This window comes from Nothobranchius furzeri, chromosome 1 (genome assembly GCF_043380555.1).
Source record: "Nothobranchius furzeri strain GRZ-AD chromosome 1, NfurGRZ-RIMD1, whole genome shotgun sequence".
Lineage (NCBI taxonomy): Eukaryota > Metazoa > Chordata > Actinopteri > Cyprinodontiformes > Nothobranchiidae > Nothobranchius > Nothobranchius furzeri.
The window spans coordinates 48,054,344-48,082,005 of NC_091741.1; the positions used below are offsets into that span (position 1 = coordinate 48,054,344).

The following is a 27,662-nucleotide window of genomic DNA, read 5'->3' on the forward strand; positions in this document are numbered from 1 at the left end:
TCTCTCACAGACGGATAAATGAGAGAGTGTTAAACTAAAAACTAAACTAAACCGGTGGCTATATTGGGACGCAGCACACGACGGAAGCCTCTGGTTTTAACACTAATAATACAAAGATCTGGCCAATCTAATGGGTGTGGAAAAAAAAAATTAAAATTTTTTTCTTGTAAGTTTGTTAGACTCAAGTAATTGTTACACATACGCTTTTATTTTGCAGGAGCTGCTCAGTTAATTTCCTCTCAGTTCAGTTGTTTTGAGGGAGTGCAGTTGCCACGACAACGAATTACCCTACCGTACTCTACTCAAGGAGCATACCGTAAATCCTCTAATACAGGCCCGGGCCTCTATTTGACTCAAGCTCATCAAGCTCCAGGCCTTTATTGGAAGGAGGGCCAGTATTAGAGGCAGGCCTCTATTTCCATTTGAGCAAAATGAACTAATGTTCATTGGAGTTTTTGACAATTAAAATTGCGCCCACATTTTCAAAGTTAAACACATTTCTTTTAACAATGGTAGTTTCTGCTTCAGCCATCTCCCCCCTCCCCCTGCTTTAGCCCTCTCCCCCCTCCCCCTGCTTTAGCCCTCTCCCCCCTCCCCCTGCGCAGCGGCCGCAAACTCACTGATGCGCCTGCAGCCTCTCGGAGTTCCTGCTGCTCTAAACATTAAAATAATTATTTCATTTTCTGTTCCTCACTTCTGATGACCTTCAATGGTGTCTGTTTGTTGCAACAGCAGGTACAAAAACTAACTTGTTTTTATTTTGACTATTTTTCTGTCCTGCCTGTTTATTATCTTCCTGCATCTCCTCTCAATCCTAAAGAAAAACTGCTACCTGGGTTCATATATATTCACCTCATGAGTTACCTTTGAACTGCAGTTCTAAAAGATCTACCGACCGCAAAAACAGCGGAGTGCTCGCTGTTTGTCGGCCGTATCAGTGATCAGTGCGTCGGAGGACAAGGTGATGCGCGCAGCGCCCCGCTCCACAGCATGCAGCAAACGCATCAGGCGCAAATAAAAGACAGAAAACATTAAAGGAAATGAACTGACATGAACGATCGCGTGTTAAATTAGTTTTTGAGGTGGCGACACCTGATTGTTACTGTGGCCGTGCTCAGGAGGCAGATCTACCGACCGCGAAAACAGCGGAGCGCTCCCTGCTTGCCGGCCGCATCAGGGACAAGTTGATGCGCCCCGCTCCACAGCAGCGATACACATCAGGCGCAAATAAAAGACAGAAAACATTAAAGGAAATGAACCGACATGAACGATCGCGTGTCAGTGCCTACGGTCTGGCACAGCGCGTTGCCCCCCCCCCCACCCCCACCCCCTGAGCGCAGGAGCTTGTCACCTGCTGACAGCAGGCTGCTGTCTTTTCCGAGGGCTGCATCTTGCCGGTCATTATCACGTGACAGCGACTAGTCGACGACAGGCATAAAAAGTCACTATAGTGAAGTTGACTAGTTCATACACCCCCTACTGCTGCTCTCCAGAGTGTTCTGCAGCATAATCAGCACGTTCTCTTTGAACTTGATAGTGTAATGACCTAGCTGGGGTTGTAAGCCAGGTGCATTCTGGGTATTGTGTTAAATGTGTTTCCTATCGTTCTGCTAGTTCCTATGTGTTGATTTGCGTGTTGTGTGAGTGTTATGTAAGCCACAGGGAAGGTGATGTGTGTTCTGTGGAGCGGGTTGAATTAGCATGGTTAACTGACACCGTGACTCTGTGTGGTAGGAGCGTGATAGAGGATCGTGTCTGTAGCGTTACAAAGCGTTGAAGAAAAAGCTTAATAAAGGTCTGCGTGAACGTCTACTGCCTCCTGCTGGTTGATTTGGGGACTATAACCCTGCCACCGGGACGCTCATACTTGCTTGTTACTACATTCCACCCGGCGACAATAAGAGACCGGCCATTATTTACCTAAACTAACTCTGACACCGGCCACAATTGGAGACCCGGCCTTTAATTGAATACCGGCCTGTATTAGAGGATTTACGGTATTCTAATGATCTTGCATAATGTAGTTGGACTGTGAAACCAAAAAGAAACATTTTTATTCCTTAAGAGCTATTGCTACAATGTTTCATGCACACATGCTAACCCTTCACTGGATCCATCTTTTCACGTGCTCGGACTTGGTGCTTGTTAAGTTTAGGTCTGAGACTCTAGCTTCGGAGTTCTGAGCCTTTTGTTCCAGACTTATTTTGCAAAACCAAGAAAATACTTTAAAATATTCGTCACTCTATAACCACAATACAATCAGAGTACTCAGAAGCATCAATTACTGTTAAGGTAAAATAAAGAACTGACGACATAACAGTGTGGGTGTCGGAATGTTATCTGCAAAAAGAAAGTTGCAACTTCAAGTGACAGTGTGTATTTTTCCTGGCGATGGGGGCAGCAGATACCCAAATCGTTGCAAGCAGTATTTTTGGGTTGGAGTAAGACCTTACCAAGGGATGCCCATTAGGGTCAAAAAACCCTGCTGATTGCAAACTTTAGCAAAATTACAAGCACATCTGATTCCGTTTCATCACTGGCAACAAGTGAGGAGGTAAATATGTAAAACAACAAGGTTTATGAATGTTGAAAGTTTTATAATCATTTGTTACAAATAAGTAAATGCACTTTGTCCTCATGGGCTCCAGTAGAAGGAAACATGGCATCTAATATGGCGTCGCCCAGAGACTTAGACCCGCTCCCAAGTATTTTAGACCTGATTTCTATGGTCACACGTTACAAAGCTGCCAATATTTTTCAACAATTGGGCATCATTTATTTTATTGTCAACAACATTTTGATGGATATTTCCAGAAATTTATGGTTAAAAACTACACATCGTCTCTTTAATGAAACAACAAGTATAATTATGATTAAAGAGCGTACTCAACAAACAGAAAAACATAAATCGTATTACAAAGGGCCACACAAAGTCCCTGCTCATTCTGCTCCAGTTATGGCTCAGCAGATGACACTCCACTGCTCCGCTACTATTTATAGAACAGAAAGAGACGAGGAAGAAAAGAGATGAGGAGAAAAAACATCCCATCTCTCCCCTTGTCCTGCTCCCTCCTTCAGTCTCCAGCTCTTCCTCAGAGGCAGTAGTTAAGGTCATGATGAGGCCGGTAGAGAGAGGGAAACAGAGTGAGTGGGAAAAGGATGGAGATTCTTTTTGTAGAAAAAAGCAAACACACAGTTACACACACTGTCTACTCTGTTTTTCTGTTCTATTGTCAGAAGAAAATGATCTTGTTAAAATCAAAACTATTTCTGTTTGAGCATAAATCTGGTTCAACTCACCCGACATCTATGTAAGAAGAAGAAATTGGAAAGCTGTGGGTCAAAGTTTGGTGGGATGTCTGTTTGGCTGGGGGTAGGTGTCAACAATAAAAAGCATTACCATAAAAGACCATGATAAAAAAGAAAAATTAAGTATAAAAAAAGTTTGACTTGGAAGCCTGAAAAACAAAGAATTGATAGAAACAACAGCATGAAAAGAAGCTAATGAGGAAGACCAGAAGGTCACCCCAACGCCAGCCTGAACAGGTGAGTTTTCCTGACCTCGTGAGGAAAGTTGACCATTGAGCAGGATTGATGGTTTATCCCTTGGGTCCATGTGGCAGGGGTGAGGAGTGAGCACCACCTCACCCCTGCCACGTGGACATCAAGGGATAAACCATCAATCCTGCTCAATGGTCAACTTTCCTCACAGGGTCACACCCATTAGGACAGTGGGAGGGTTACAGGAGACCTCTGAGTCCACTGATCTCAGACTGAGGGGGAGAGAGGTCCAGAGTCTGGGGGCCACAGCAGCAAATGATCCGTCACCTTTGGTCTTTAGCCTGGTGCACTGCACAACCAAATACACACAGTCAGCTACATAACCATTTAAAAAACAAGAATCAATTAGAGATCGCGGATACAAGCGGCCAACGTTTTCTCCACAGGGTGTCTGGGCTCTCCCTTAGAGAAATGGTGAGAAGCTCGGCCATCTGGGAGGGCCTCAGAGAGTAGACCGGCTGCTCCTCCACATCGAGAGGAGCCAGTTGAGGTGGCTTGGACATCTAGTTAGGATGCCTCCTGGACGCCACCCTGGTGAGGTTTTACAGGCACGTCCAACCAGGAAGAGACCCAAAGTAAGACCCAGGACACACTGGAGGGACTATTGGGCCATTCCCATCTGTACCGGGTCGGCCCGGGCCGGGTAGCGTAGGTTGTTTACATATCTGGGTGGCCTGGTATTTTTCCGGGCCAACCAAGGCTCATTCTCAGCCGTCTTCTCGAGGGGGTCTGCTTCAGGCCGACCAGGGCCAACATACCCACTGCTGACAGCAAATTCACACCTTCCATTAGAGCAAGCCTCTGATTGGTGAGTAGAATCAGCCCACATGGGCTTAAGGCAAGGATGCGTGGAATCAACCGGGCCAGGCTGGGGCCGACTGGGGCTACCCGGCCCGGGCCGACCCGGTACAGATGGGAATGGCTCTTATGTCTCTCACCTGGCCAGGGAACACCTTGTGATTCCCTGGAGGAGCTGGTCCAAGTGGCTGGGGAGAGGGAAGTCTGGACCTCTCTGCTTAGGCTGCTGCCCCATGACTCAACTCCAGATAAGCAGAAGAAGATGGATGGAATCAATTTGTGTCCTTTAGACTTCAAGTTAAGGCTTCAAGGTTAACAGAATTTTAATCTCAATTACAATCTGGTTTTTTAATGATTATAAAAACAAAAAGAGTCGATTATTTGCTCCTCCCTCGTGGTTTAATCTTGCGCTGCTCCGAGTTGGAAATCAAGTGCACCTCACACACAGTGTAGCTAACTTAGCAACTTTGTCCCAATTTCTAACAAATGTTTAAACCCTCTTTATGAAATTTTGTTCTTAAAAGCACCTAGCAAACAACCTAGCAGCATTAACCCATAGCTACTTCTTGTATAACTTTGTCGTTGACATCCCCTACAGGCAAAACACCCAGCCTGCGCTCCAGACTGTCCTTCTGGACATTAGGACAGGAAATGAAGTGCATAAGTGCAGGCAGCATGATCATGTTACACTGAATGACCAATCAAACCTTGAATGATGGATGGCTGCAAACTTTCTTCAATTAAACAGCAATAAAAATGAAGCTATCATTATTGGCACTCCACATCAAACACAGTCTTTCCCCCAGCATTTTAAAAGCCCGCCAGGCTTTGCTTGACCACCCACCAGGCTAAGCGTCATGCCCCACCCCCCTCCCCGACCCTACCGTGTCCACTGACACAAACGGCGCAACGAAACTAGAGCCCTCCATCAGCTGATACTGGTGCGAAACAGCAGCGGAACGTGTGCCTCACTTTTTTAAAGGCAAAATATTATAAAAGGCTCAATAATATGCATTTAGGGTTGTCACGGTAACCGGTATAGCGGTAAACCCCGGTAAAAAAGTTGACAATAAAAATAACCGTCCAGTTTTTAAAAAACTATATTATCTCGGTGGGTTTACCGTGGCCGCGGTTTCAGCGCGGTGACCCTTACCAGCCACCGTCGCTTCAGCTGAAGTTCCCGCGGCGCGCACACGCACTTTTTAATTTGCAACGGCACCAAAACTTTGAAGCTGAAATAATGGCCGAAGGAGGAGACGGCAGCGCCCAAGACATCCATCAGCCCTCAAAGAAGACTAAATCGGAAGTATGGGCATATTTTGGATTTCTGAAAAATGCTGAGGGACAGTTAATAGAAGACGGCTATCCCGTTTGCAGAACGTGCAGGAAACAAGTGTCTGCAAAAGGCAGCAACACTTTGAATCGAATGGCACATCTGCGTGACCATCACCCACGTCTCCACAGCCAGTGCAAGGTAAGTTAACATTAGCATTTTAGCTTAAATGCATGACGTGAGGAGTTTTGGTTGAGGGAGAATGCAACGAGTCACTATATACTGCAGCCGCAGCGTCCTCTGCCAGCATTTAAACCGTGTCACGGACACCCTGTTGCTGGATGAAGCATCTTATTTGTTGATGATGAAGAGAAATATACAATTAGTTCCTTGTCATTGATTTGTTTACTTATTCAATGCCATTTATACTTGAACATTTGGATTTGATTACATAGTGTAGTAGTTATTTTAGTAATTTGTTTAAAGTGGCTATTTGTTTTAAATACATATTTTTTAAGGTTGACTTGTACAGTGCTCAAGTCAAGTGTGGACTGGAGTTTTAGATTTTCATTTTGATAATGAAGAAAACAAGTATATGAGAAAACAAGTGGTGTTTCTTTGATTTGTTTACATATTGTTTATGTTTTGAATGTTTGGATTTGTATAATTTAAACCTGCACTGACTACTGTAACATGTTCCAGAAAAATAAGCTATTTGTTCCTTTACTTGTGAAAAGTTGCACTTTTGCTAAGGCTTTGTGTTATTTTAGGTTTAATAAACACTGTTAAACCTTTTCAGAACTATTTCAGTTTGTGTAGAACAGGACTATCAATGCTTTCTGAACATATGCAACACCGTTTAAAAAATACCGCGATAATACCGAAAACCGTGATAATTTTGGTCACAATAACCGTGAGGTTAAATTTTCATACCGTGACAACCCTATATGCATTAGATTGGTGTTTAGTTCCCTTTTTCCCATCTGATATTTATAGTTAAATATTTTTTTTACAATTTTTGACCTACAGTTCAGTAACATTTTAGGTTTGTATTAGTAACACTCATCTTAGTCAAAATAACACATAAATATATCCAGTGAAATATAATGCATTTCATTAACATGCATTTGTATTGGAAATGGTAATAACATTTAATTTCTGCTGCTTACAATGTAATGGTGGCATGCCTATTATGTACGGGTTATGGGGTGCCTTGGCCCCCAAAATGCCTTGAAACGGCCCTGGGTGTGTGATTGAGTTTTGAAGGTGATCTGAATTGTATCAGATGTATAAATATTACATGTGTATAACTTAGTGCTTTATACAGGTAAAAACGTGTAGTGGAGATAAATCTACCTACATTTTACTTTTCAACACTTTTTGTTTTCTTGTTTTTATTAAACTATTTTCCTGTCCTGTCTGTCTCTCATCTTCCTGCATCTCCTCTAAACTCTCCAGAAAATCTGCTGCCTGGATTCTTACTTTTTCACCTCATCAGTTACTTTTGAGCAGATCAAAGGGACCTCCTGACCGCAAAGCGGAGTGCGCATTTCGATGCTGCGTCAGTGAGGTGAAATCACTGCAGCACGCGATGAGCGGAGCGCGTCACGCAGAAACGATTAAAAGACAGAATACAAGAGGATTTAAACAGATAAGAACAATCATGTGTTAATAATAATGTTGTGTTGCGCCACCTTGAGAATGTATCGTGCGCCGGGTGCAGCAGGCGCACCAATGATCAGCGCTCTGCGTCCTCTCCACTCAACAGAATACCGCTACGCTGAGAGTCCATAAATATTGTAATATAGGCAGAAACGGGATCTTTCCCTGAATTCGATCCCTGCTACTGGATGAAAAACCGGACATTTTGATCAATGTAGGAAACCCCCCCGGACGCCCCGGACAGAGAGTGAAAAGTGGACATGTCCGGGGGAAAGAGGACGTACGGTCAGCCAACAATAGCACCAACCATAGATATGTACCAACTAGCGAGGAAAGCAATTTTTGATCTTCTTTTTCTGCAGCGGTTTTAGCGCTTTTTCAGTGCACCGCTGCTGATACAATGCCCCTAAAGCCTGGTTTATGCTTCTCCGTCAGCTCCGCAAGGGACAGACACGCACGGATTGACGGAAGCGTTTTGCTCTTTTACTTCTCCGTCTCCTGGAGAGTGTTGCAAAGCAATTGCCCGGCAGGACCACAGAGGGCGTAGCGCTGTTCTGTGGTATCCTGTCATGTATCGGTCCAAGATAGTGTGTTTATGTTGTGTTTTTTGTGTATATAAGAGACTTTTAACACGGTCATATTTGTCTCTCATTCTCCCACCGCTTCATGCGCTCCCCACCTCTAAACCCACGTTTCCTGTCATTTCCGTCCACAAATAAAACACTTGCTGCGCATCTTTTCACTCCTCCAGTCACGGGAGGATGAAACGTTCATATTTTTAGAGTTTTTTCACGAGGTATTCTTCAAGCTTCTCCGTGTCTGCCGCTAGTTATCCTCGGCTCTCTTTGCAATGGCGGCGCTGTAAACAACAGCGGCGTCCTGACCAATCACAAGCTTGCGTAATCCGTCTCGTTCGACGGATGTTTAAAAAAGTGGGCTCGACTCCGTACGTACTTGCGTGCCTGCCGGAGCCCTACGCATGGACGTTGCGTGTCTCCGCACTGACGCAGACGGAGAAGCATAAACCAGGCTTAAGGTGGCGCAACGTTGCAGCTGCAGTTAAAATAACATCCATACAGCTGGGGGCAGAGTGAAATCAGGCTGGGGCGGCACAAAAATAGCTGGAGGCGGCCGCCACGCAAATTTGAACGCAGGAAAAACTCTACACTCCTGTCCTGTGATCACTCCATTGGCTGCCCATCCAATATCAAATTCAGTATAAAATTGGCCTCGTCACCCACCTGTGCATCCATGGAACTGCCCCTGCCTATCTGAGCGAACTTTTCACCCCACACACTGCCATAAGAAACCTCCGGTCTACTACCTCTTCACACCGCCTGCACCAACCACGGACTAAACTCTCCACTATGGGAGACAGGTCCTTCAAGGCAGTGGCCCCTCGATTTTGGAATTTTCTTCCAGAGTTTCTGAGGTCTCCACAATCTGTGGAAGTTTTCAAAAAACAACTTAAGAAAGAACGAGATCGCGGACACAAGCGGCCGAAATGAGTTTCCTCTGTAGGGTGGCTGGGCTCAGCCTTAGAGATAGGGTGAGGAGCTCGGACATTCGGGAGGGACTCGGAGTAGAACCGCTGCTCCTCCGGATTGAAAGGAGTCAGTTGAGGTGGTTTGGGCATCTGGTCAGGATGCCTCCTGGACGCCTCCCCGGGGAGGTGTTTCGGTAGGGATGAGTACCGAATTCGGTACTTTTTAAGGTACCGACCGAATTCCATAGTACCGACCGAACACCGATTCACGTCATTTCAAACGGTGCCTCGTTTCGGTACTGCCAAGACAGTTGTGCATGCGCAAGAGCGTTATGTTGCCGGTCCCTGCGAGCCCGTTGTAAACAGAGCAAGCATGGTAGAAAGAACGCACGCTAAAGCTTGGGTCCACTTCACTAAATGTGATGGGTAACTGGGTGATGAAACTAGCGACAGACAACGATCTAAGTGAGACATCCTCATCTTAATCTGCTCCAGTAGGTAAATAAAATGTTTAAGATAACGTTACCTTGATTTGTTAGCTTCCGTTTCGCTAATGGTGCGTTCGCTTTCTCCTCGGAACTCCGAATTTCCGACTAGAAGAACATGAACGCGCTCTAAAGTTTGGCTTTACTTTACTAAATGCGACGGGTGATTGGGTGAAGGTAAAACCAGCGACAACGATCTAAGTTTGAGGCATCATCGTTTTAATCTGCTCCAGCAGCTAAATAAACTGTTAAAGATAACGTTAGCTTGATATGTTAGCTTCCATTGCCACCGTTGTTACCAGCTAATGGTGCGTTCGCTTTCTCCTCGGAAATTCTAACTTCCCAGTAGGAAAAATCAAAAGAAAAAGGACGGCAAAAGGAATGAAGATACACAGTAAATTTAGTTCACAGTAAAGATGTTTGCTTCAGTTTAATTATCAGCTTATAAAACTACAAGGACGATGTTAAAATACAAACTTGTATGTTATTTATCGTGATATTTATCAAATATGGTTATATATATATATATTGAGAAAAATATATATTTAATTATAAAAGAGAATTAAAATAATAAACACTCAAAAGTATCGAAAATTGGTACCGTTAAGTACCGGTATCGACTCCTAGGTACCGGGAATTAGTACCGGATCGATTCAAATGTCAAAGGTACCCATCCCTATGTTTCGGGCATGTCCTGCCGGCAGGAGACCCCCGGGTCGACCCAGGACACGTTGGAGAGGTTACATCTCCAATCTGGTCCGAGAACGCCTTGGGGTCCTGCCGGAGGAGCTGGTGGAGGTGGCCGGGGAGAGGACGGTCTGGCGCTCCCTAGTTGGGATGCTGCCCCCGCGACCCGGACCCGGATAAGCGGAGGAAGACGACTTAAGACCTTTTTGTTTAATAAGGCTTTCTACAGCTCTATTTTACGGCCTATTATGTGTTTTACTGTATTATGTTGTTTTACCTATAGTTTGTATTTACTGTAACAACTTCTTAAATTGGTCTCATCTATTCTTGGGGACTGTTCTTATTCCATACTTGGTAGCATGTTGACATTGTACTGTCTTGTTTTACCTATAGTTGCTTATTCACTGTAATGCCATCTTAGATGGGTTTTATTATATTTTTGAGGACTGTTTTTACCTCATGCTTTGTAGCACTTTCTCTATAACGTAAAGTGCGTTATAAAGAAAAATGCATCATTATTATTAATTATTATTATTATTATTATTATTATTAATGATCAATCAAAGCCAGCTGTTTCACAAGCTGTTTTAAAGTCAAGATACAGCGAGCCATAACTGAAGTGGATGTACATTTCAACGCTCAGGCAATGAGTGTGAGAAATGCACTTGACTGTCTTCATGCGCTCTCACACCCTGCCTCCTATTTCTCAGACTGGAAAATAATAATAGTTCATCTATCTGAGCGACACGTAGCATTGTGCTGCTGGACACACTCCCCTATGGCACTGCTGGATAGACTAAATAATTATTATGCAGCAGGTTGTGGAAGTTCACTACAACATAGATGTTTTTATATTTCATTTGATTTTTATATTACAAATGTTTGCACTGTACATCTCTCTTTTGTCATTTGGAGTATTTGTGTTATCAAAGTTTAGTAAAGATCACGTTAAATCTAAATATTTGTGATGATCATTCTTACCGTAACCGAGTAGCCCTACTTCATGTCGGTTGATGTTACTCAGTCAGTGCGTTTACATGCAGCCAGTAACCCTTTTAAAACCTGAATATTCATAATAACCCGGTTCCGCAGGTCCATGTAAACACCGCCAAAAACCCGGATATGCTCAAAACCGGGTTTTTAAAAACCCGGTTACTACACCTGGGGTAACCCTTTTCTAACCCGAAGGTTTGGTCGTGTAAACGCATATCGGGATATCCCCATCAAAGCGCGTGTTCTGCGCATGCTCTGTTCGCAAGGAATCTTGCTCTTTTGAGTAGCGAGACGTCTTGTACGTGCCAGAACTCCGGAAGTAAACAACAAGTTGGGAGCAAAATGGCGAGTGCACCACACTTTTGGAGTGACGAGGATACTAAAGCGCAAACAAACGTGGTCGCTATCTCTTCCACACTGGGAAACATGTTGTTTTCACAGATACCGGAACAAGAAGAACCGGAAATGACGCATATTGCGTCTTGACGTAGTCCATACGTCCTGACGCTACCCCAACGTCCGCATTTAAATCGGGTTATGCAAGTTAGGGGTAACTCTTTCTATTTATGCTTGTAAACGGGTTATTCTGATCAACTCAGAAACCCGAATACCGACCTTAGCCCGATCATAACCCGGATATTGGCTGCATGTAAACGTAGTCAGAGATGTCACATAAAACTACTTTACAGAAGAAAACACATGAATACCTGACATTCTAACATACCTTAGGCTCTGCAATTTACAAATGTATTACTTTGGGAGGCAGGGCTTTGTGTCAAATGGTAATGCACACACACCACACCATTTTTACTGAGGGGTGACATCTTATCAGAGGAATGTGGGGAATCTGGAAGGAACACAATGAAATTAGGGAGCAGCCCCCTTTTCCTCAAACACAGAAAATAAAAGGTGAGCACAAAGACAGAAACCAGAGTCCGCTCACACGCCACACATGTAGAAAACCGATTGTATGGACAGACACAGCAGAATGATCTGGGCAGAGTCAGGGTCCAGACAAAAGCAAAAGTAGACAAAACACAAATAAAAAGACATGACACACATAAACACACCTTCCCAACTTTACACACTGTTGTAAAGCCAGTATGTGCTCTCCGATCAATTTACGCTGATGCAAACAACTGGCAGTCGTCTGTTTCAGACTGAAGTCACACACACGCACACGCACATGCACACACACACGCACGCACGCACGCACGCACACAACTAATACCCATAGATGCACTGGTTTACTAAACAAGCACTCTGCCCTGATGTCCCAATCAGTCATAGATGGTCTGTCTCTGTGCATTTCCCATTTTAATCTTTGAGCAAAAATACAGTTTGAATGACATTCAAATTGCATCATTTTTAGTCAGAAACCAGGAAAGAAAAAGTAGGAATGATAATAATCAAATTTACCAAAGATCACGTTTACATCAGACAGAAGGAAACTCATTAGATTAGTGCTTTTTTTGAAAATCACTTAATGTTGAGAAATTCAAGCACAGAAAGTAAAGAACCTAATTCTGATAAGAATAAGAGAGTAATGACAGTTAGAAGCTTTTACTGGTGCATCACGTGGTGTATGAAGTTTCTATCTGATGGGTCAGAGTCTTATCTGAGATTTCAGTCAAACAGCAACGTGACTCAATCGCCTGTTTCTGATCTGCAGCTGTCAGCCAATCGCGGCTCTGGATTTCCAGGAAGTGATTACTCTCACAATGCCAGTATTGTTTAAAAGCTCTCTGGCAATAAACAGAAAAACATAACCCTCTTTGCCCTAATCAGCCATACATTTGTAACTGGTTGAACAGAACTTGCTCTGCAGCTGGAATCTATGTGCTCATGACTGGGAGGTAGATCAAGGAACAGGATACCAACTCACCAGTCAAGTCATCTGACATCTGACCGATGCATTTATTGTCCTCAACTAACCATGTACACACACACACACACACGCACACACACACACACACGCACACGCACACACACACACACACTCACATATCAAGTATGCACCGCCTTTCCATGAGTCAACACACACATACAGGTCCTTCTCAAAAATAAGCATATTGTGATTAAGTTCATTATTGTCTGTAATGTACTGATAAACATTAGACTTTCATATATATTAGATTCATTACACACAACTTAAGTAGTTCAAGCCTTTTATTGGTTCTAATATTGATGATTTTGGCATACAGCTCATGAAAACCCAAAATTCCTATCTCAAAAATTAGCATATTTCATCTGACCAATAAAAGAAACGTGTTTTTAATACAAAAAAAAGTCAACCTTCAATTAAGTAAGTTCAGTTATGCACTCAATACTTGGTCGGGAATCCTTTTGCAGAAATGACTGCTTCAGTGCGGCGTGGCATGGAGGCAATCAGCCTGTGGCACTGCTGAGGTGTTATGGAGGCCCAGGATGCTTCGATAGCGGCCTTAAGCTCATCCAGAGTGTTGGCTCTTGCGTCTCTCAACTTTCTCTTCACAAAATCCCACAGATTCTCTATGGGGTTCAGGTCAGGAGAGTTGGCAGGCCAATTGAGCACAGTACTACCATGGTGAGTAAACCATTTACCAGTGGTTTTGGCACTGTGAGCAGGTGCCAGGTCGTGCTGAAAAATGAAATATTCATCTCCATAAAGCTTTTCTGCAGATGGAAGCATGAAGTGCTCCAACATCTCCTGATAGCTAGCTGCATTGACCCTGCCCTTGATAAAACACAGTGGACCAACACCAGCAGCTTACATGGCTCCCCAGACCATCACTGACTGTGGGTACTTGACACTGGACTTCAGGCATTTTGGCATTTCCCTCTGCCCAGTCTTCCTCCAGACTCTGGCACCTTGATTTCTGAATGACGTGCAAAGTTTGCTTTCATCTGAAAAAAGTACTTTGGACCACTGAGCAACAGTCCAGTGCTGCTTCTCTGTAGCCCAGGTCAGGCGCTTCTGCCGCTGTTTCTGGTTCAAAAGTGGCTTGACCTGGGGAATGCAGCACCTGTAGCCCAGTTCCTGCACACGACTGTACACGGTGGCTCTGGATGTTTCCACTCCAGACTCAGTCCACTGCTTCTGCAGGTCTCCCAAGGTCTGGAATGGGTCCTTCTCCACAATCTGTAGGCTCAGGGTCCGGTCACCTCTTCTCGTTGTGCAGCGTTTCCTGCCACACTTTTTCCTTCCCACAGACTTCCCACTGAGGTGCCATGATACAGCACTCTGGGAACGGCCTATTCGTTCAGAAATTTCTTTCTGTGTTTTACCCTCTTGCTTGAGGGTGTCAATGATGGCCTTCTGGACAGCAGTCATACCCATGATTGCTGTTTTGAGTAAAGAACAAGGCTGGGAACTTTTAAACGCCTCATGAATCTTTTGCGGGTGTTTAGAGTTCATTAGTTAATTCAGATGATTAGGTTAATAGCTCGTTTAGAGAACCTTTTCATGATATGCTATTTTTTTGAGATAGGAATTTTGGGTTTTCATGAGCTGTATGCCAAAATCATCAATATTAGAAAGAATAAAATGCTTAAACTACTTCAGTTATGTGTAATGAATCTAATACATATGAAAGTCTAATGTTTATCAGTACATTACAGACAATAATGAACTTTATCACAATATGCTAATTTTTGAGAAGGACCTGTACATGCACACTGGCTCCAATTAAACCTAGACTTTATTGCAATAAAACATTCAGCGCACGCATGTACACACACACACACACACACACACACACCCCCACACATACCCACCCTCTGTTCCATTAAGAGAGACAAGAAGCCTCCATGCACGCACGCATACACGCGTTCAGCCGTGCACGCACACAAACAAACACACACACACACACACACACACACACACACACACACACACACACACACACACACACACACACACACACACACACACACACACACACACACACACACACACACAAAGAACTTTCTGCACCATCGTTCATCTAGCTCTCCTTCACTCTCAGCTTCCCTAATTTGCTGCATGACTTTATTTAGAAGAAGGTGCCAAAACACTTCAGCATATTCGTCACACTGATGCGAGCATGTGCACACACACACACACACACACACACACACACACACACACACGCACGCACGCACACACACACACACACATAAACACACTCACACACACACACATAAACACACTCACACACGTGCGTCTGGGCTCATGAACACGCTCACTTCTAGTTTTTCTGAATACACACAGAGTGGGAGGGAAAAAGGTCAGTGTCTTCTTTCCACACAGTCAGCCACACAACCAAACCCTTGGCACATGTTTTCAACCCTTTAAAGCCATCATGTCTGAGTTATCTGGGAGTGATAAAATGCTGCACTCCCGTGGGTGGAAGGCCTGAGCTAGACGTCGTATTCAAACTGGGTTTGAGTGACTCTGCACCAACGTGATTACACTAACTCCTTTCAAACACACAACATGACCTGGAACTGGGGTCAGGTGACACTTCAAAATGCCATTCTAACCCATACTAATGAAAATCTAAAAGGCAGGATGGCCTGACCTCAGGTTTTTAAATGTCAGGGGGAGCCCTGCTATTGAGAAAAACACATAAACCATAAAGTAACGTGAGTGGATGAAGACGGGGATGGTTTACATTTGAGGAAGTGCCTGCTTCCCTGTCTCCCTTCCTCTGCAGCTCACAGCTGGTTGCTGACACTTGGCCGAGAAGGAGAGAGGAGCAGCTGAAGAACGGTGAAGACAGCAAAGGAGTGAGAATGGACCTGATTGCCCTACATCCTTTTTTATTCTCCAGATGACCCACAATAAAAGCTAACTAAAGTTTTTCATCTAATCCACTACCAGTGGATTAGTCCACCAGCTCTGACACAAAGGTTTTCATTTCCACACAGCTTTCACTTTTACAGCAAAACAGCATTAGGAAACGCATTATTTGTATTGAATTTTGACCTTGTTGTGCCTTTGGATGATTTGCACTGTGATTTGTGGCTTTGTAAATAAAAAATGTAATTGCCTCATTATAAATATTAGCCTCCAATCTATTCCGACCTCCAAGCTGTCTGTGGAGCGGCTGGAGGTTATTTTCCATCCTGAGAAAACTAGTTGCAGCTATAAAACTGTCTTTCAGGTTGTTCATAAAATACTTAAACTGCAAGCTCTCTAGTCTTGAAAATTAAAGCAAAAAAAGCTTTGAACATTTTTTTTACTCCAAGTTTTTAAAACTAAACAACCGAATTAATCGCAAATGAGGTTCAGTCAGATAAATGAGCTAATAATCCCCAAGAGCCAGCTGCATATGGGAGCGCACACACACACACACACACACACGTTCTGCACCAACATTTTTCTCAATGCACTTATATGGAATTGTCTAGAATAGTGATAAAAGCTGGCATTTAGGAGCTTTACAAACAGTTAAAGTCTGACCCGTTTCCACTGATTTATGAAGCGTGTCTGCGTGTTTTTGGTTCTGTTACAGTTTTACAGCAACTTTAGAACCTCTTACCAAGGAGAGGCAGCTTTGGCCAAAGGCTTAACGCTGCGGCAGTTTGCTGTTTTGTCAGGGAAATCTGAACCTTGGAAAAGAGTTACACCTCAGCTCTGCTTCCCTGAAGTAATCTGAGCACATTTATTTATTGTAAAATCCTTTAGCTGGCCTTTAAACACACACATGTATCATTTTGGTCCAAAATGATACATGTGCAAACAGCAAGATGCTGGGCAGATGGGTGGTTTATGCTTAAACTGCGCTAAAATGAGGTAAAACAGATCATCCTTTGTTTGATTAGAAGGCCTCTGGGAACTAGAGGGGGCTTTTAAAGTCTGACAGAACACTTGTTTCCTCCTTCCTTTTCCAACACACTATGTCTCTCTGCCAATGCATGGAAAATAAATTCTGTTTCAAATAAGTTTCATCACCAAAGCTCATTCAAATTAGATCTGAGGGGAAACTTGTTTTTCTAGATCCAGGTTATGGAACAGAACCATTCGCTTCCACCCTGGAAGCTGTGTGAGCTCCGAGGACGGCTTCCAGTCCTAAAAGTGGGTGTGCATTTGTTCAGGCTGGGGGGGCTAATGAGCCATGTGCTGATGGGTGAGAAATGCTAAGATCTTATATTGAGCCTACACACACACACACACACGCACACACACACACACACACACACACACACACACACACACACACACACACACACACACACACACACACACACACACACACACACAGGTAGGGGTCCTTATTCTATTCCGTTTTACCTCCCTTCCATCCCATCATGTCCCCTGACCCCTCTCTCCTCTCAAACCTTCACCTTCATTGTTCCCTCTGAACCGATCAGCCCAGTTATCCATCCATCCATCCATCCATCCATTGTCCAAACCCGCTTGTCCATGTAGGGTCGTGGGGGAACTGGTGCCTATCTCCAGCGGTCAATGGGCAATCAGGCAGGGTACACCCTGGACAGAGTGCCAGTCCATTGCAGGGCAACACAGAGACACACAGGACAAACAATCATGCACACACACACACACACACACACACACACACACACACACACACACACACACACACACACACACACACACACACACACACACACACACACACACACACACTCACTCACCTAAGGACAATTTAGACAGACCAATCAACCTAACAATCATGTTTTTGGACTGTGGGAGGAAGCCGGAGTACCCGGAGAGCAGCCCGGTTACTTCGGGTAAATTTTGTTTTATTTAATTCTCGTCCATTTCTTCCACTCCCCTCAAAAACAGGCAAGAAAAGCTGAACTCTGACCCCCACCCCTCCTCCGTCGATTAAAAAATGTCGCTCAGTTTTCCGTTAATGCCTGTCTGCTGTTTTACTTTGTGGTTCATGAGTCACAAAGTTTTCTTCTGCCAAAATCAGAACAACATTTCCTTAATCTGCCCAGCAACAAAGCCACAATGCTCACTGTACCAACTAAAAATCTCAACAGTCATGAATACTACAGTAATTACTGTTATTTAGATATAATTACTTCAAAGGATCCTTTCATTCCAGGTCCACATCATCCTCTTTTATCCATCATCTACCATCCAGATTAATGAGGCACCTAAAATAGGCTACTGGTGACCTTCCTTCTCTTCCTCCTCCTCACCACCGCTCCCACCACGTATTTATCTTCACTTTGCTCAGAGATAAAGAAAACTCATTGGCTCCTCTCCAGTTATGTTTCCATTCGGTCGGATTTCTGTGGTAACCTGTTTTGGATAAGATGACAGAAAAAGTTGACCAAATCCAATCATCAAACTCAGAAAATGCTAGAAATCAACTGCTGCAGCTAACTTTGTCAATTCATTCCCAGTGACTCAAAATGTTGGAAGCGTTCCACACAAAGACAACGGCACACTGAGAAAACCGACGAGTTCCAGATGATCCTGACTCACAGATCTCCAGTCGCCATGCCCACCCAGTGAGAGAAGGTGATTGGTTGTAGAGTGGGTGCGCGCGCGCGTGTGTGTGTAACTTTACTCTCAGCATTCTGCCACATGTCAACAGTTACTCTGTCATCTTGGGCAACCAGAAGATTACAGCTGCCTGCTTTTAGACAAGTCGCCACACGCCTTCAATACTTAAATAACACAAAGTATTGTTCAGTCAAATGAGGCAGAAAAAAAACTTAAGCCACCCTCATTTCTTTGGATTATTGCCTCTAAGGAATCAAATCTTTCTTTCAATCTGTGGAAGCAGCCTTGGCATCGGTTCTATGGGGGTTCTGAAATTTAGAAAAATTTTTATTCACACCATTTTTTTTTACCATTTTTTAGCTTTTATCGTTCAGTTCTTGGACTTATTAAGTCACTCAACAATGGCCTCTACATCGGTCAAACTCAAACTCAAACCCATTAAAGACTGGGAACTCAAGAGCCAGTGTTCTACCAATAAAATGACAAAAATCTTAAACTGTATTTTTAGTTTAGTTTCAGCAACTTGTCTCAAAAACACCTTTAACACCTTTCATGTGTTAAAAAATTAAAGATTATTTAGCAACAAACCATCCATCTATCCTATTTGATGCTTTTATTTTGTATTCTATTTGACCTGTTACCTTATCTTTTTAGAACTGACCTGTATTGGAACGTTTACCATGTGAAGTGCCTTGAGACGACTCTTGTCGTGATTTGGCTCTATAGAGCTCCGGACGTCACGTGACTCTCAGAGAGTAGACGCCATGTTGGCAGGCAACAAAGGTAAACAAAATGAACGGGATCGGCTTGGATTTTACTCCGTCTGAGTTTACTTCACACTTTAAAACCAAAGAAATTCGTTTTATATAGTCAGAAATTAAATAGACTAAACATTTCCGACCCTTACCGTGCCCCTGGGATACTTTTTAAAAACGCCAGAAGCTGTCAGGGCGGACCTCTTACAGGGTTTGAGATACCCTGACATTTATAATTTCCTTGTTAATTTTCCCTCGTCTTACTCTGTCCATGTAAGAAATTTAAATAGAGTGCTGTGCTGTTTGAAAGTATAAACTGAACGCCAAGAGAAATCACTAGTTTGATTTTTTTCCGTGAATAAAATAAATATGTCAGGCAGGAGCGTCTCAGGATCTGTCTGGGATCTGTCTCTGTGAGAAAGATAATAGCACTCTAAAGTGCTTTTTATGTGTGATCTAACAATTGATCAACCATTGCTTAAAAATTAAATTCAGCTTAGCCGGTTAATTGCTGTGATCATAAAATACGTAAACAGCAGCACGCAGAACTCACGAGGCAACGTTTTACGTGATGTTTACTTGTTGCTATGAGTAATGAGACAGAAAAAGCCACGCCAAAATAAGTCTAGGAGGCCCACTAAGAATCGTAATAAAAACAATTAAAATAAATACCATACACAGTTGAGGAAACGTTGGTTTAAGTACCTGATATTATGTGGTCGCTGCATAAGTGAAAACCTTTACTCTCGGGATCCCACAGTTTCATTTTAGCCTGGAGGCTAGCGCGTTTTATTACAATGATCCAACGTTTGCGCTGTTCCGGATCTTGGGGAATCCTGTAGAAGGCTCTTCCCTTATCTCGTCCGCGTCTGTTCTGCATCCTGGGGCACAACAGGAATCTACCATATTTCCCGTTTGATTCAGTTTTCTGACAATAACAAATAGCCCAGCAGTGGGCTTCTGCCTGCCAAGATGGCGTCGTTCAGTTTGAACTGTTGCATACCGGGAGAAGTGACGTCAACTCCCGGAGCTCTATATACATAAACTTGAATTGAATTGAATTAGACAAACACTGCAAACTCAGTTAAAACATGCAAAATTGTTGGCTAAATGTGAAAATCAGTAAAAATGTATTATTTAAGATTTTTTTTTTGGATATCTTTGGGGAAAATGCTGGATTGTTAATTAACAGGTTCTTCACTCCCATTTTTAATACATCTGCAGTGGCCTCTAGTAGGAATGAATGCTTTGTGAGTTGTACCCTGGGGGAAAAAAAGCTCTGGTGCGCCAGTTTCAGGAACTAGAAGATTGCCAGATCAGAGGAGAGCTTCATACAGTGGGGTTTGAGTCTTATTTTCTGGTATTTGGACATCTCGCTTCACGTGACTCTACCACTGAGTTTGTTTGTTCTGCAATGTTGATGTTTTACAACCAAAAATAACAAGCCTGGAGGAGATCTGCCATGTGGTGGAGTTGCTAATGCTAACAGTTAGCTTCTACTAGGCGAGTCGTTCTTTGTTGTTTGCTAGAAGCTAAACCAATAACAGCTTTCCCCGTCGTGAGTCAAGATGGAGGAGTCCATAAATGTTAAGTGACAGTGCGACATAGATCAGTCAGGACTTTCTGATCGTACAGTTTCATCATCTATTTTTTTCAGAAGCTAATGCAGGAGACAGGTGAAGGAGACCATTTTCGTGTTCAGCCTGCGTGTTAAACTCAGAGTGACCGATCAGATAATTCTGGCTCCTTTGAAACACAAATACAAAAAAATAAAAGCAGTAAAGTGTTTTCAGGCACTAAAGATCCATCATCAACAATAGTATATATTAAATAAAATATGTCAGGCAATAAAGACCTTCATAATGCACTGTACAGTCAAGCATCATCATGTTAAAACGTTCTCCAAACTAACAGAGAGAAAGAAAATGAAGAACGTGTGACAGGAACGCTCAGCCAAGGCAGGACGCTTGTTTCCTGACACAAACCACCGTCTCCTAGAAGCAGGGCATCAGACAAAGCTCACTTCAGTCTCTGGGATCCAGTTAGACCCGAGAAGCTTCTTTTGCTGGAGATGACAGAAAAACAACCACATGCTCCTGAAAAAGAAGTTATAAAAATAACCTCTTTATCCATACGGCCCGACCTCTTCGGGCCATCTCTGGTTGGAACTAAATCTGCCATAAAGCCGAGTGAAACAGCATAAAGAAGCATGTTTAGGAATTGCATGTTTGGCCGCTAATGCCTGAACATTTCCCACATGCACTGCAATGCACTTGTTAAATCCAGAATATTTGTTTCTTTGGCATAGCAACAAGTGTTTCATCTGACTGAGCAGTTCCACGTGAGTCTCTGTCAGTGTTTTTCTTCCCCAGCTCAGTCATGTCATATGACTAGCAGAAACTGTTATTCTACATCTCCAGCTGATGAACGCACTCCTGGCTCTGCGCCTACTTCTACACAACCTCAAAAATATATTTTTGTTTTCTGATTCTCCCTTCGCTTGCCACTAATTAAAGAAATATTGCACTCCACCTTATGTCAACTCTTCTCTCTTGAAGCCTCACTTTCTCTAACAAAAACACACTTGCTGCAGAAGTTGCTTCAGGGCATTTTAATGAAGTAACAACACAGTGTATGCCATCTTGTTTTTAGGATTCTTGTTTACTTTTAAACATCAAAAGAGCTTACCTGTCTACGCCCAGTATTTTAGAGATGTCAAACAGCCATATTTATGACATTTAATTACCAACTCATCAAACTGACATCATCAGGAACTCAAAGCCACCAACGTTTAGGCCGCAGCCGTTTGGCATCCTCTTACATTCAATAGGCATTGTGCAACTCATGGTGGTGGTTATCCGTTTCACCACATTATCCGTTCACACATGGCGTAAAAGCAACCATGTGCACCAGAAAGCACGTTTGCAAAAGTGACAGTAAAGCATGAGTCAGAGAAAAAGAAGTGGTTGAGCTACAGAAAAGCACTAGAAGTCTACTAAATTTTTTAAAACACCAATCTGCAGTTTTAATCTGTCCTAAACGGGAAGTTCTCAGATCACATAAGCCACTTACAGAAAACTATCTGGGTAGGCAGGAAGTTCTCTGAAGCAAATTAGTTTATCAAAATAAAAACACACAAAAGAGAGAGAAAGAGAGAAAGAAAGAGAGAAAGAGAGAAAGAGAGAAAGAAAGAGAGAAAGAGAGAGAGAAAGAAAGAGAGAAAGAAAGAGAGAAAGAAAGAGAGAAAGAGAGAGAGAGAGAGAGAGAGAGAGAGAGAAAGAGAGAGAGAGAGAAAGAGAGAGAAAGAGAAAGAAAGAAAGAAAGAAAGAAGTCAGGTTCACAGCTGATGTTGGATTAGATACATGGTAAGGCATGACGTAAGAGTGTTCTGGTACTGGACTTACCTGTAGCTCACACCATGCCACTTCCACTGTAGTTTCAGTATCAAGTCCCTTGTAGACCGTCTTAAAAGACCCTCTTCCGATCTCGATGTCGAACTTCAGGAAGCGTCCATCTGGTGAAGTCCCCACAGCTCTGGTCTCAGCCTCCTCTGTATCCTCTTGTAATCGTTTATCAACTTCCCTCTGCTCGGCTCGAGCCTTTGCAACACCCTTCCCTTCTTCTGTCTCCCTGTCTTTCTCCTCTGTGGGACTACTAATGCTCTCCTCTATCACAGGTTCAATCACTTTCCCGTCTTTTGGTGCCTGTTGTGAATCTTGGATTCCTCTGGGATGCAATGTCACATCAGGTTTGCTGTGAATGGTATTGTCTGCAACATCCAATGCTGTCGGGATGGGTTCTTTTGTCTTGTCTGCACTATTATCAGCTTTCCTGATGGTGGGAACAACAATAGTGATGACACTGGCCTCTAAATCCACCCCAGCACTTTGTATGTGCCCTGATGCAAATGTCCCACCAAGGCTTAGGTAAGGCGGGAGGCTGGTACTTTGTAGACAGGGCCCTCTTCTGCCCTCCTCACCATCAGAGTCGTACTCCTCTGGCCCATATCGATGTGGAGACAAGAAGGCGGGAGTTCCTCCACAGTCTGGAGGTGAGGTGAGTATCACTGCTGCCTTGCTGGGCAGGTCCAAGGCTGTAGCGTTTGAGTCACAAATAACACTGCGGCGGAAGAAACGGTGCTCAGCTGTTTTGGAGTCCCTGTCCATTGTGTGGCGCCGCCGCCGCACCACGGGCTGTTCGTCGAGCTTCTCCACGACATGCGTGTCTGAACTGGCAGAGCCATTCACATTCTTGTGGGAGGTTTGAGGTGATGGACAGGGGGAGTTGTAGGATGCAGGGGGCGCAGGGGCAATAAATTTCACTGCTTTGCTGCTGCTTTCAGACATTCTTCCACAAGGTGCAGACCCCAAAATTAGAAAATGCGGACATATAAATAAAGATATTTCAATGTGAATGTGTAACCTTTAGAAGTGGAAACAGACCACAACGTTTCGGCTCCCCTCTGAAGTGAGAAGCTCTCAAACAAAAGGCAATGGGGTTGAAACCCTTGTTCCGTTTTAAAGTTTGCAAGGACCTATTAACAGTGCTTCCTTTGAGCAATGGCAGCTGTTTTAACAAGACAAGTTACAGTTCCTATAGGGCCCTTCCATACAGGGCCGGGGGGTGCCCCAGGTGTGAGGAAGGGGCTTCGAGATTGAGGACGGGAGGGACAGAGAGTAATCCAAGGAGGAGTGTTGCAAGCACTGCAGTGAGCTACCACTGGTCAGATTAACACCTGGATCCATCCTGCTGCCAACATCCAGACAGGGACCACCACAGCATGGAAGGACTGGAGGGTGATCCGACCAATATGGTCTCCCAGAATGAGTGAGGGGATTTGGAATTGGAAGTGTGTTCCGGTCTGTTGAAATGCAAGGAGGAGTTGTTGGTCTGTCCGGTAGAGCCAGACGGAAGGCTAGGCTGGCCTAACCAGACCCAGCTAGGTCTGCTTGAGTTCTTGTCTCTGAAAATGAAAACACACACACTGTAAAGAATAAGTTGATGGTTTGTATGACTCTACAACTGATATAGCTCACAGGATGCCAACGGATTCTGGACTATCGGCCAAAATAGATGGTAGAACATGCTGTACAAGCTGTGAGACTGCTTATGACTGAGACAAGGTGGTGATGGGTTGGTGATGGCCAAATTTCTCTCATTTAGATGTTCTTTCCATTAAATATTTGCTCAAAGAGAGCTGAACTATTGTGAACCCTTGATTCACCATCCCATGCTTGCCAAATAAAGATCTATAAAGATCCAAGATTTGCATTCAAGTCCAGGCTCTGTACTCAATGCGATGCAGTCTAGTGTGAGCCTAATTGCACCGTGTTCCAAATTTAGCCCAAAGACATGGCAGTCTGGCTGACCTCAAGGTTAGGGTACTTGGTGGCAGTTCAGCAGCTTAACATGGGGGGGTCAGAGGAGTTACTGCACAGATACTAAATGCATAAGCGAGGACAGTGCTCACTACATTACTCAGCATATTAAATTACAGGCAAGATGCTTACTGACTTTGACTTACATAACAGCCTGCTGATAACTTCTGGTCTTATCGCTAACACAGAAGAGCCGACAGCAGCTGACTTGGTGTGTACTGTCAGAAATTTCCAGAACGTGTGTTCAGTTTTGTTTTTTGAGAGTTTTACCATCTATACAAAAAAGCTGAGTAAGTGTGTATTCATCTAAAGAGTTATGGTTTGTATCCATCTGGCCTCAACTGAAAACTTTAAGTTATCTTACTTAAGAGTATAAAAGTAATCGGTTATCACTGAAACGACCATAGCACCTTAAGGCCACCAGGTACAATCAGACATTCTTGTTTGTGTTTCCCCGTGCAGCCATGTGTGCAGTTCTGCTGCACGTGTAGCAAACAGGTTTTAAATTAGCGTGACATGGCACCACAGATTGTGCAGGCTGCCCTTGAGGATAAAAGTGGTCATTTATTCGAGCAGATGTCTCAAATCCCAGGTGTGCACCATTCTGTTGAGAATACCTCCAGAATGCACAGTGAGGTAATTCTGTTAGATAGGAGGAGACAGATGATCTTATGAATGACAGAGCTGTTCTCAATGAAGTGTCACAAAACAGCCAGTGTAATTCAACATTTTCAATGAGCAGCCGCACTCTCTGTGCCTGATTCATCTGCGCATCAGGCCAAAACAGCCCTGTGTGGATGCTGCTCGCTGTTTAATGTGGGCCAACGATGATCCTGAATCATTCACGAGACGCTCCCGACAACATATGACTTCATATTGAAGCTCTGACATGCAGCTACAAAAACATGGCCACTGTGGCGATTTCACAACAGTAAAACTGAGCTGCAAGGTCTGATGAAGATTTTGTATTTGCAAGTAGCATAAACAAACTACGCAAGGCAGACCATAAAACCATCAGATGAAATACATGACTTTTGATTTCATGATAGGCAACTAGGGCTGCACGATATTAGGAAAACCTTCGATATGCGATAACAGTGATTAATATTGCAATATCACCTGCGATAAACAACAACTTAATTCAGGGACAAAAATCTAAAACAAAGAAATAAAAAAAGACAAAAATCATAACAATGGAAAAAGGAAAAGAAGTGAGGAAAGGGAAAAAGAAAATGAACAAGTAAAGGTAATCAGTGGATCCCGGGAAAAGCAGAATCAGCAGAAAGAGCAGAACAAAGCTAACTCAGGTGTTTGCTAACCATCAAAATGAAGTGCCGTCCGCCTCGGGAACGGGCGTCTAACCTATGAGAACCCACACAATTGGCCAAATGGGTGAAGAGCTCTATTTGATTTGTTAAAATACATCATGCTTCCGTATGATTGACAGAATGCATTAAGTGTAGCAAACATTTGAGCATTGCGATATTTATCTGTTCTTTGCAATAAGTATATTGCTAATATCGCGATAACTATATATTGTGCAGCCCTAAAGGCAACAATAACTATTTAGGTTCATATGCAACAATATGTTACTAAATTCTTAAGTTTATTACAAAGATAACTTCCTCACTACTGTCCTACAAAAGACATTTAACAATGTTAGACCATATGAATACATTTCATATCAATACATTGCACTGCTGGCAGTCTGCATAATAATTTTAGCAGAAAAAAGTCCAACTTGATCAGTGAACCTTAACTGAGGGCCCGGCGGGCCCCTGGCCCCCAACCTTTTGGGCCTTAATGCTCCTCATTTGGGGGATTAGAAGTTTCGCAGCAAAATTCGTGTCTCAAATATCAATGTTTTTACGTTCTCCAAACACAACTAAAACCACAATAAAAAGAGTTTAGATGGAAAGCAAAGACATTTTAAATATTAATGATTGACACTTTATTTTAGAAGAGCATCTGGCCCTCTGCTGGAAAAAACTCCGTCCTTTAAACAAATGTAACTGAGGACTTTGAGAGTCAAGACCAATTTCTCATTTGTGATAAGAACAATTCAAAAAGCATGCTGGACTGCCCTTTACATTTTAAATGATACACTAAATCTAACAGTAAGTTATTGGGTGGCCTGATGCGGTGTCTAGTGCATCTTTGAGATGTGTGAAAACATTCGGCTCAAATCAGAATGAGTGAGTTGATAACAGCTGGAAGACTGAGGGCAAACGTCCTGAACCAGTGGCAAACTGGTTCTGGTTCACTGCTGCTTGTGTTGGAGATCCCAGAAAACGAGACTAGGCTGTTAACTCTACGACTTGGATAAAAACGTACAATATAAACAAAAACGAACCATTACCTCTCACATTGGTGTGGGCTGTGTTGGCACCGCTGGAAGAGCAAAACGAAGAAAAAACTTGACAAACGAGCCTTTAAAGTCCTCTGCAGGCAGCGGAGATCGTCTGTGGTGCAAACATCTAATTTGGTGCGTCACATTAAAGCCACAGTGGGTTTCCCCAAAACACACGAAAATAAGCTAATTATAAAAAAAAACTCTACAACCATTTGAAACAAGGTTCCAAGCAACGGGGGCAGCGGTACGTTAGGGAAGCCAATGCCGACAGACAGACACCTCCCACCGCACAGAGGTGCCAAGTTCGCTCGCTGAGGTAGCGGTGGTACTACTTTCTGTGTTCGGGTCCAGACCCCAACAAGCAACAGCCTCGCTCAAACATGCAACATCCCAATCCGCGTCGGTGTCCAGTCCGCTTCTGAGGCCGTCGGTATGCTCCCTTCAGGTCTATCTAACGCGATAAATCCGCTGTGCATAACTGATTTCCCCCGTTTTGTTGCTATCAGACAGCGGCTCCGTCCGCTCCGGGCTGAGGGCTCTTCTCTGGCGATGACTCGTCAAGGGGACGAATGAGTTTTCACCACACAGCAGTGGCGCGTCAATCGTCCGTTGGTTACCCGGATAAGAGCGGAAACCCGAAGATTTTTCAAAATAAGATAGTGTCACAACTAAGTACAGTCTATGGTCACAACGTTAATTCTGATGAGTGTTCATGGTGTTCACTTGACACGCAGGGCAAAATCCTTCCAATCCCACTAAATACAAAAAACGAATAAATCAATAT

At 43.5% G+C, this 27,662-nt stretch overlaps 1 protein-coding gene and 1 long non-coding RNA gene across 16 annotated transcripts in view; both read right to left on the bottom strand.

Annotated features, from left to right (window-relative positions):
* Positions 1 to 23,725, bottom strand: part of wnk1b (WNK lysine deficient protein kinase 1b) — a 103,856-nt gene extending 80,131 nt beyond the window's left edge. For all 15 annotated transcript variants that reach the window (XM_070548988.1, XM_070548987.1, XM_070548975.1 and 12 more), the window contains exon 1: positions 22,552 to 23,725. In XM_070548988.1, coding sequence (XP_070405089.1) covers positions 22,552 to 23,493 — 942 coding nt within the window. In that variant the 5' untranslated portion in view covers positions 23,494 to 23,725. The remainder of the gene's footprint in view (positions 1 to 22,551) is intronic.
* A 291-nt stretch (positions 23,726 to 24,016) lies between these two features.
* Positions 24,017 to 27,115, bottom strand: LOC129163000 (uncharacterized). The gene is made up of 2 exons (XR_011519598.1): positions 26,885 to 27,115; positions 24,017 to 24,110 (listed from the first exon to the last, which is right to left on the bottom strand). It is a non-coding gene; the product is annotated as an uncharacterized lncRNA (long non-coding RNA).
* Positions 27,116 to 27,662: the final 547 nt, after the last annotated feature.